The sequence below is a fragment of the Phalaenopsis equestris genome, unplaced genomic scaffold, assembly GCF_001263595.1.
Source record: "Phalaenopsis equestris unplaced genomic scaffold, ASM126359v1 Scaffold000002, whole genome shotgun sequence".
In the NCBI taxonomy this organism is placed as follows: Eukaryota; Viridiplantae; Streptophyta; class Magnoliopsida; order Asparagales; family Orchidaceae; genus Phalaenopsis; species Phalaenopsis equestris.
Window position 1 is genome coordinate 40,217,847 of NW_018164444.1, and position 11,188 is coordinate 40,229,034.

The following is an 11,188-nucleotide window of genomic DNA, read 5'->3' on the forward strand; positions in this document are numbered from 1 at the left end:
ATCCTCCTATATATATATATATATATATATATCATAGAAAACATGCCAAGCGATCAACCTCTCCTACTCCAAAGAGAAACTGAGAGATCTGTTCCGTTTCTCTTTCCCCTCATGGACTCCTCCAACGCGCCGGCGATCCTCCCGATCTCCAATTCCCAGACGGCAGCCGGCGTAACTTCCACCGTCGATGTGGGCGTCACTGCGCAGGCTGCAGCTCCCGTCGCCACCCCGGCCTTCCGCCTCTTCCTCTCCCGTCTTCAAGAATCCGTCCGACGCTCCCTCTCAGACCGTCGCCCCTGGTCGGAGCTCGTCGATCTATCGGCCTTCTCCCGCCCGGAGTCTCTCTCTGAAGCAAACTCTCGCGTTCGTAAGAATTTTGCCTACTTCCGCGTCAATTACCTTGCCCTAATCGCGGCCGTTCTCGCCCTCTCCCTCATCACCCATCCTGCTTCCCTCGTCGTACTCCTGGGATTGCTTGCATCCTGGTGCTTCCTCTATCTCTTCCGTCCATCTGATCCCCCGCTCGTCCTCTTTGGTCGCACCTTCTCCGATCGTGAAACCCTGCTTGGTCTGTCCGGCATAACCGTTTTCGTCGTCTTCCTCACCTCCGTTGGATCCCTCATAATCTCTGCATTTATGATCGGTGCCGCTCTCGTAGCCGCTCATGGAGCATTCCGTGTGCCTGATGATTTGTTCCTTGATGACCAGATGCCAGGAGGCGCAGCGACGGGATTCATATCTTTTCTTGGCGGAGGCGCTTCGACTGGAGGTGCGGCGAACGTTATCGGACGTGTTTGAGACAGATCTGACACAGGTCTCAATCCGTGAGGTTGGTTGGGGCTCCTTCTTTATCTTCTGGTTGATTTTGTTTAAGCAGGCATAAAGCGGTGTATGGATTGTGGTTTGTTTGTTCATTCTGATACATACTGCAGAAAAAATCTTTGCGAATATGAATTGTTTTTTTTATTACTAAAATACTGAAATTCTCAAAATCATGGTCTTCAGTCTTCTATCAAATGCTTTATATTTTGGAGGATATATATACAAATCCAACTCCTAAACTTCAATTTTTACATGCATACCACCTAACTTATGCATGAAAACAAAAAGAAAAAAAAAGTGTATTTCACTTTTTAAAATTTAGAAGGGTGATATTGTTGATGTGATGTGAAAGATTTGGGCGGTATAAATGTAAGAAGTAAACTTCAGGTGTTATATATTTTTCAGGGGAAGTTGTGAGAGATTTTTTAGGTAAATTAAGTAAAAACTAAAATATTATGATCTGATATAAAGATAAATCAATAATAATCCAATAGAAGACATAGCATTTGTTGGGCGTGATAATTAATAGTTACCAAAAGCATCCCCAGCTAAAAATGTTAAATTGCTTCTAAGGCTCTCTTGCAAGTCATTAAATCTCCAAGGAATAAACAGAGAAAGATCTGCTGGTGAACAGCAGACTTTTATTTTAAAAAAATTAGCTGATACTTCCTTTTATTCAGCAAAAGACTGTTCATAAAAAGATCTGAATTCTTCAACTCAAGGGGAATGACTAAGACTTCTTATCAAAGTTTACAACAATATTCTTCTCTTGCCATCATTTTGATGAACAATATAAGCTTTCATGATTTGACCCTTCAAAGCAACCTTATATTATATCCATATATCAGACGTGCAGTCTCCTCCTGGGTACCTCATCTCATGGGCAAGGGAAGGGCCATCAGGTTCTGCACCAAAGTCGACAAAGAACTTTGGATTCAGTTTCAGCCCTCCCTTGTAGATATCGACGTCGATTTGAAGCATGTGTGACCCCTTCTCCACTAGTTCTGGGTAGAACTGCTTATCCCACACACTGAAGAGAGAGTTTGTCACATAGAGTCGTTTTCCATCAAGGCTCAGTTGGATCATCTGTGGTCCTCCTCGTAGCTGGTTTCCCTGATGAAAATTAATTCAGTGATTAAAATCTCTGTAAGATAACCAAGGAACTTCATAGAGGAATTAGATTAACTTTTTTGACACTCAAGATTAATAGGCAGTTGATTCTAGCAAGTAAAAGCTATGATCTTGAATATGAATGCAGCACCATCAAACAAAAAAATATTTTCTTATCACTGAATTTTGCAATCGTCAAGTAGAAAATAAAGAAAGAATGTGAAATTCATTTAATAGATGATATCAAAACCAAAAGTTGTGCGTTCTTGACTTCTGTGAAGCTAATATGCAAAATATCATTACAATCAAAGATTAGTATTTACAGGACTACGTTTCTAACCTTAACTTGAGGCACATCAAATTGTGATTCAGTCCCATCTTCTGAAATGTATACTGCAGCACTTCCTTTCTGAATCAATCCTCCAAGCCAAACCTGCCCAGTGAGCACAGGTTTGCCGGGTTCCTCAATGTTATACTGCCTTACATCCCCATGCAGCCAGTTAACAAAGTAAAGGTACCGATCATCAAGCGAAATGAGAAAATCAGTTATCAGTCCTGGCATCTCTGGTAAAATCCAGTTCTTCACCTTCAGTGATTCCACTGATATCGCCACCTGTGAATCATTTGGACAAAAAGTTTCCTTCTTAGCAGCACTCTCACATCAAAGCCCGAAACTTTTTAAACTCCAAGAAAAATTTACCTCATGACTCCATGCACCATCTGTATTCCTGAAGAATCTCACCACATTACTGGCTAGAGCGCACCCAACAAAACCAGTATCTTTAGAAGGGTCATGTAGAAACCTGATCTGCAGATATTAAATCAAGGGGGAAAAAAAGAAAAAAAATCAATTTTTAGAAGCTTTCCTCTGCTAAATTGAATCAAGCTCAATGCTTACTTCCAATGGTAGAAGCCCTGCATCTCCTAGATCCAATGTCTGCTTCAGTTCAGCTCCAGACCAGTCATATACATGGAGATGCCTTCCATATAATCCATTGGCCACATGTTCTAGATCAAATCCTTTACTGAAAGCCGCCGGAGCTCCCCACGACGTACTAATCATTGTATTATGTCGAGGTTGATACCAGAAATCATATCCAAATAATGGACTGTGACCTGGTTTCTCCCACCTGTGTTCCCACTTTCATAGAATGAGATAAAATAACCCATAATTTACTGATCTTAAGAAGGAAATAGGAAGTATCATCCATCACCTTCCTTTTACATTGAAATTTGAATCCAATAGAAGGAAACCGTTCCCAGCCGCATTACCATCTTTGTCCCCAAGGCATGAAACCATAATGTCACCAGATGCAAGGCAATGGGAGGTGTGCGGATAAGCCAGTCCAGTCTCTTTCACAATATCTTCCGGCTCGACCACTTTATGCAGCGCAGGAGCTCTCGGATCCGTCGCTGTATCGACAACATAAATGCGGCTAGACCTGCACATAATTTGTTAGATAAAAAGAGAAAATCTGAATAAAAATAAAGTTTTAGGGGGGTGGGTTTGAAAGACTCAACAGCAATGAAGGTAGGATCAAGAAACGCCTGTGAGTAGATGGGTCTCCATGGCAGGAGCTGCAAGCATTCCAGCCAGAGTGATGCAGCTCATCACCTATATTTGGAACGGAGAGTCTATGGATAACTTGAGAGTAGGTTGGCGAGTTAGGATCGACATCCACTGTTGCTAAGTAATCAGGCTTGCCATTGCCATGGTTGTTAGTTCCTGTGTTGCATAGTTATGAGTTCTTTCTCAAGTAGTTGATTATGAATTCACAATCCCTGATTTATGGTGTTGTTTGGCTGCCAGTAGGATTTAGTGAAATCTCCTAAATACATTTTTTGGATTCTTTTGTAGCTATAGTTGTATTTCTTTCAGAGAGCTGTCATTGTTCTATTTGGATTTTACTTTGTGGCATTTACATAAATACCACACAATTCTTATGTATGTACATGCTTATACCAAAACCATTTATATTTACATGCATACCTTTATAATTTGTTTAACTATTTATTTCAGCATTTAAGAATTGCCAGAGAAGAAATTCTTAAAACCGTTAAATTCTTTAAATGGCAGAAACCGTAAATTTAATTAATAGTGTGGTTGAAATTTGAAATTTCTAAACTTTATCAGATTAGTATGATTTAAAATGCCCCAAATTCTCATGCCATACAGCAACCTATAAACCTTTCCACCACTTTTTTTATTTCCTTCAACTCAAATGAAATTAAATCATTGTGAATAATCCATACATCTGTACCATGTAAATTACTGCAGTCAAATCACCCCAATAAACTTAAATTATAGATAGATGCTCCCTTCCAACTTCAAACTTTAGGAATTGAGCAAATTTCAGTTAAAATAAAATAAAGGAAGATTCAAATCATTTTTTTACATATATCAAAAAGGATAATTTCATTTTTTTTTTTTCTTGACTTAAAATAGTGATTTTTTGATGTGATAGGAAAGATTTAGGATATATAGACATAAAAATTGTGTAGTATAGATGTAAATGCCCCTAATATAACATAAAATCACAATTCAAATTTTTAATCAATATGTGGGTGTGGAAGAAATATTAGGAGGTGGTAGATAGATGTGGATTTGGTGATATTTTTGTGATATCATGGTAGGATTCATCACATTACCATCACAATACCACCAAACCAATCCGCAGGAAGGTTATCTGCATGTATACTTTATGGTATGAGCGTGTGGAGAGAGAGAGAGAGAGAGAGATACCATTATAGACGCAGGTGACATAGATCAAGGCCTCAGGAGGCCCCTTCATCGCCTCAAGCGGAGAGGCATAGCCGGGTCCCTTCCTCGCATGCACACAGCAGGTATTCCCTTCTCCGGCCACCGGCGCCACCACTACTCCGGCCATCTTTCTATCTTCTTCCAATGTAATCTTTAGAACTTATGCGACTAAAAAGCAGGGGATGAAGCTGAATCGGTAACCTCTTCTAAGGGCGACTATTAAGACCTCGGCAACTAGCTAAATATTAGGATGACGATGCGGCATCTTGGTGGTGGACACTGAACGTAGCCTATTTTGTTTTTTGCCCTTATTTTTCTTAATGAAATTGGACGGCTTATTGGCCCTGGGAACAGTTTCCGTATCTGGTATAGGATTTGGTCACAAGTGGAGATTGTGCGCTGTCATCGTTTATGCCATAGGGGGTTCACAGGAAAGGGAAAGACGAATAAAGTGGTAAAGCGGTCGTATACTCGTATCTGCTATTAATAGAATTTTGAGAATATAAATTGAAGGAACATTTGATTTTCTTTTTTTTTTCACAAAAAAAATTAGTAGAAGTTCATCAGTTAATCTTAGATAAAAGTTATCTAAAATAAAGTTTTTTTTCTTATTTTTTTATTTTTTTATTTAAATATATATTGAGATACTACGCAAGTATACATACGTTATTAAGTAATATAGGATTTTTTGATTAAGCCACGAATATCGAATCCGCATGGATTGTTCGCAATATGCACTATTAAGTAACGAACTTTTATTTCAAAATGACAATTACTTAAACTAAAGATATTATCACAACAATTAAAATTGAATTTTTTTGATATTTTGACAATATAATAACAACTTCTAAGATAACTTGAGTTTTTGTAAGATAAAAAACACTGAATATGAAATATTTTTTTCTTATCATGAATCAAAAATAAGTATATGAATTATGTTGTGGAAGTATGCAAAATTGTGTTGTGTCAAATATGAGCAATATTAGTTGAAAAAGATCAACAGTGTCAGGTGAGCTTTAATATGAATTTTGGCACCATTATACTGAAATGCGTCGAACCCCACAATTGCCTTCAAATTAGAACCTTCCACAATTGCCAAACCCCGCAATATTAGTTGTGAAATGCGCCAAGCCAATATGGGTCTTTAGAGGCACCATTATACTGAAATGCGCCAAATCCCACAATTGCTTATCTCTATTCAGACTACCAAAGAGGAAATATTGCAGATGCTGAGATTTCCTTACATGAAGGAATTGTTGTTTGAGATACAATATATTTATGAATTTGTGAGTGAGAAATCCTTATTCAAGGTCTAGCTTTCTTTTCACCCCGAATGGTCAACAACTGTAGCGCTGAAGAAATCTAAGAAGAGACCTTTCGAGCTAGCCCTTGAGCAGTGAATGTGAAATATTGCCTCAGAAACAAAAGAAAGTTGAAACATTACAGGAGCATTTGCCAAGCCCTTCGACTATTCACGTTTTTGAAAATATCTTGTCTCATGAATGTACTGGACTCCTCGAAGCCGAGAGTTTTGTAAGTTTCTTTTATTTTCTGCTACTGTATAATTATTTGATCTCTAACTCATATTTCTTTTCTTCAAAGTGGATAAGATGGTGGAAAAACAACAGGGACTAGGACTTGCATTGAGAAACTAGAATTCTGAGTTTGTTAAGATCAAATATTTTCAAGACGAGTACAAGCGTTGGTATGAATCTGGGGTTGAAAAAATTGCATCTATGGAATCACAGTTGATAGTGTGTAGGACAAAACTTTCAACAATGACAACCTCCCTCTCGTCTCTCGTAACCTCCCTCTCGTTGCAGCTTCAGGATCTGGAGAAAACTCGGGAGGGGTTGGTGGAAGCGCGAGCCAGCTTTCGTGAAAGTAATAAGAGCGTGAAAGCCCTTAAGTCGATGGTGTTAACCCGAGAATAAGAGATTCAATTTTTGAGGTCCACAAAAGATATTGATGTTTCAGAAGTTAAGCGTAAAGCGGTCGAAAACTTCATGGAATCGCTTAAGTTCAAAACTATCATTCGAGACCATGTCCAAGAAACTTGTGATCATGTACTTGATGTTGAGGTAAAGGGGGCAACAGAAGTGGTTCACCGAAGAAAGATTCATTCGGGGTTTCTTGAAAGAGAGTCGAGCGGCACAACTCCGAACCGAGATTGTTGTTGAGGGGCTCACTCCACGCCAGACTTCAGAGGACCCTTCCTCAGATTCTGATGGTGATGACATCGATAGTGAACTGAATAAGGTGTTCTTCAATGACAAGTGTTCTTCATGACAACGAAGTGGCGGAGGAGAACGTTGACATCAATTAGTGTTTTACTCTTCCTTTTAATGTTTGTAGTGTATTTGCTTTTGTCATGTTGGTCTAACTACATTAATGTTATTCTTTTCAAATTTTGTCAAAAGCTTGTTTTGTTAGTTGTTTGCCCCCCGAGTATCTTTTTGGTGATAAACTTGAAACTTATTTTATTTTATGTCATAATTGATACAAGATATCATTTAGAAGATCTAGTATGTGAGATGGTTACCGTAGGGATAAATCATTAACAACATTTGACTTGTTTGACTTGGCTGAGGGGTTATCTATCAGAGTTTTACTCGATGATGTTAACCTGCATAGGAGGAGCTAACGAAAGTCCACCAAGGAATTATTAACCCATCTGAGGTTGTTTGTTGGAGCATTGTTCGCTTACAAACTTATGTGGAAGGGGTCAGGTGTAGCCCACCAAGGACTGTTAACTTATCCAGGGTTGTTTATTGGAGTAAAAATTTGGCGATGTTAACCCATATGGAAGATGTTAGATCAAATCCCCCTAGGATTGATCGTGCTCTGACTAAGATACAACCGAAGCTGTGTTATTCTCGGCTCAAGAGCATGAAATGACTCGAGGATGAGCTATTATGCTTTCTAAAAATATTAAAGATATCCTAAAGATATCCTTTATGTATAGGAAAGTAAGTGAATAATATTTGAGATACATTCATTGTGTATGAGTTGCAATGTAATAACATATGTGGACTACATGACTAGAGTGTTATTGATAATATTTGTGAAGATTCTCTGCATTCCAAGTTTGGGGCAAGATTTTCCCATATGAATCCTTGAGCTTAAAGGTTCCAGGCTTGATCATGACAGCCACAATATATGAGCATTCCTATAGAGGTGATAGTTTATTGCATTGGCGACCATGGACGAGGGCTTCAATACTACGCAAGACTAGGTCACCGATGGAAATAGGTCGAGACATGACTCTCGGTTGAAGTGGCGAGCAAATCTTTGATGGTAGGAAGCAACTCTAAGATGGGACACATCACGTGTTTCTGAGAGGAGATCCAAATGTTGTCGGAGCTTTTCCCCGTTGATATCTGAGTCGAAAGTCTTAACTCGCGGATTCAGAACTCCAATATCAACTGAGATAACAACCTCAGTGTCGAAACATAAATTATATGGAGTTTCCTAGGTTGGAGTTCGCGCGGTTCTGCGATAGGCCCAAAGGGACGTTGTGCAACTCTTCTACTCTTCTACCCATTGCCCCCCAACCTTCTCAAGTTGAGTTTTCAATCCTTTGAGCATTATACAATTCGTCATCTCTGTTTGTCCATTTGTTTGGGGATGTGCCACAACAATGTGCACAAAGTGAATGTGAAGGTCCTTGCAGAATGATGTGAAAACCCTTCCAGTGAATTAAGTCTCATTATCAGTGATAATCTTCGTAGGAAGCCCAAAGCAATAGATGATATTTTTCCTGAAAAATTGTTTGACATTTGCTTCTGTGATCTTGACAAGCGGCTCTGCTTTTACCCATTTGATGAAGTAGTCGACAGCTAAGATGATGAATTTTCGTTGTACAGTAGCTATCGGAAATGACTCAATGATATCTACCCCTAATTGGGCGAAAGGCCAAGGACTTAGAAAAGAAGTGAGTTCCACTGGCGGTGCATGTGTAAGATTGGAGTGTAGTTGGCAATTCTTGCATTCTTGCACAAACTCTAATGCATATTTGCTTGATTGTGGGCCAGTAGAAGCCTTGACTCATTATTTTAAGAGCAAGTGCCCTGCCTCCAAGATGCTTCCCACATATTCCGGAATAAACTTCTCGTAGAGCGTAATCAGCTTCAGATGGATGAAGACACTTGAGATATAGACGTACAAATGCCTTCTTGTATAGTTCATCCCCTATAAGGATGAAGTTGGAAGTCATGCGTCAAATGCAAATTGATGTAGTAGCATTATCTGACAGTGTTCCGTCTCAGAGGAAGGAGATGATGGGATCCATTCAAGATGGCTTCCTTGAGTCATCTATAGACAGTATCTCCCATGGGCCATAGATGCTAGGGAAGTATATCTCCTCAATATACTTTCTTTTATAGATATCTCCAGTTGTTGAAGTTGCAAGTTTGGAGAGGGCATCAGCTCAGGTGTTATGTTCCCGAATTATATGAATGAGCTGACATGTTTCAATTTGTGCGAGAAGTGTTTTTACTAGATTGAGATACTGCACTAGTTGTGAATTATGAGTGTCAAATTCTCCTTCTACTTGGGATGCAACGAGTTGAGAATCAATGTAGATAATCATGTTTTGTACTTCACAGTTGATGACAAGCTTAAATCCGGGGACAAGTGCTTCATATTCATCAATATTATTGGTGGTTGGGAATTTCAAATGAAGTTCGTACTCCAAAATGTCTTTCTTTGAGGAGATGAGTATTATTCATGCACCAGCTCCTGAGTTTCTAGATGCTCCATCTACGTATAGTATCCACTATAGTATCCACTGAGGTGACCGTGAGGTGACCGTGGAAGAGAAGAGAGTGGTTCATCAGAGGTAGACACTGTACACTCTACCACAAAGTCGGCCAACATCTGTGATTTGATGTTTAGTCGTGGTAAATAGTGAAAGTCAAATTCTCCCAATTCTACTGACCATTTAACTAATCTTCTTGATGCTTCTGCTCTTTGTAGGATAGCCTTCAAAGGAAGCTGCGTGTAAACGCCAATAGTGTGAGCTTCAAGTACGGACGAAGTCTCCTTGCTGAGAATACCAGGCCTAGTGCAGTCTTGTCCGCCATCAGATAGCGACTTTCTGTATCAGAGAGAACTTTACTGACGTAATATACTGGTTTTTCAATTGTGTTTTCTATTCTGACAAGGACAGAACTTATTGCATGAAGTGAAATAGCTAAATAGATATATAACATCTCCCATTGAATGAATTTTGAGAGAAGAGGCGGTGAAGCCAGATATGCCTTAAGTTTCCTGAAAGCAATCTGACAGTCATCTTTCCATTGATAACTAGTGTTCTGAGCTCCTCTTAGTATTTTGAAGAATGACAGATACTTATCTCCAGAACGAGCTAAGAACCGAGATAGGGCGGCTATACGACATTCAATCGTTGCACCTCCTTGATGTTCCTTGAAGGCAAGGCTCCATCTCTTTCAACGCCTTGTTTTTTTTTTTTTTGTTTCAATTCCACGATGAGCAACCATGAATCCCAGAAACTTCCCTAATGTGACCCCGAAAGCACATTTAGTCAAGTTAAGTCATAAGTTATACTGACGAAGGAGTTGGAAACACTCCTCTAGATGAGAAATGTGTTGCAATGATTCCAAGTTTTTTACTAACATGTCATCAACATAAACCTCCATTGTACGCCCGAGAAGCTCTTTGAAGACCTTGTCCATGAGTCGTTGATATGTTGCGCCAACATTTTTTAACTCGAATGACATAACCTGATAACAGTATAAGCCCTTATCTGTTTGAATATCTGTTTGAAAAGAGGTGGTCAAAAGAGGTGGTCTCCTCGTCAATTGGGTTCATCTTTATTTGATTGTATCTCGAGTATGCATACATAAAGCTTAGCATCTGATGTCCAGACGTGACATCAATAAGTTGATCTATGCGCGAGAGGGGAAAACTATCATTTGGGCAAGCTTTGTTGAGGTCTGTATAATTGACACACATTCTCCATGAACCATTAGCTTTTTTCCACCATTAGCTTTTTTCACCATGACGACATTGGCCAGCCATGCAGGATGGTGTACTTCCCGTATGAGCTTTGCTTCGAGAAGCTTGTTGACTACTTGTTCAATAGCTTGTAAATGATCTGAGGCAAAATTGCGCTTCTTCTGGACCACCGGTTTAAAGGTTGGATCTATTTTTAAAGAGTGCATGATTATTTCAGGGTCAACTCCAGACATGTCGGTCGGGTCCATGCAAAAATGTCTTGGTTCATTTGGAGAAGATCTATATACTCTGACCTTTGCTCATCAGAGAGTAGGGAATCAAGCCGCACAGTTTTCGAGGGATGTTCTTTAGAGAGTGGGATTTGGACCAAGTCTTCCAAGGAAGAAGCCCGTTGAGATACATCTTCATCTTGAAGATCGAAGTTCTCAATGCTAAGTGTCATTGACAGGGGGTGGTTGAGCTTGTCTAAGGTAACATGATCGTGCTGGTGTTGACCTCACTTTTGGTTGAGGTCTA

At 39.5% G+C, this 11,188-nt stretch overlaps 2 protein-coding genes across 2 annotated transcripts; one reads left to right on the forward strand and one right to left on the reverse strand.

Moving 5' to 3' along the window:
* The first annotated feature begins 49 nt into the window (after positions 1-49).
* On the forward strand, positions 50-973 carry LOC110029574 (PRA1 family protein B2-like). The gene has a single exon (XM_020731927.1). The coding sequence runs from the start codon at positions 112-114 to the stop codon at positions 796-798; it is 687 nt and encodes a 228-aa protein (XP_020587586.1). The 5' UTR covers positions 50-111; the 3' UTR covers positions 799-973.
* A 427-nt stretch (positions 974-1,400) lies between these two features.
* LOC110017982 (selenium-binding protein 2-like) lies at positions 1,401-5,104 on the reverse strand. The gene is made up of 7 exons (XM_020715184.1): positions 4,676-5,104; positions 3,454-3,658; positions 3,147-3,374; positions 2,831-3,062; positions 2,633-2,740; positions 2,273-2,545; positions 1,401-1,935 (listed from the first exon to the last, which is right to left on the reverse strand). Exons 1-7 carry the CDS (start codon positions 4,818-4,820, stop codon positions 1,654-1,656), a joined length of 1,473 nt encoding a protein of 490 aa, XP_020570843.1. The 5' UTR covers positions 4,821-5,104; the 3' UTR covers positions 1,401-1,653.
* Positions 5,105-11,188: the final 6,084 nt, after the last annotated feature.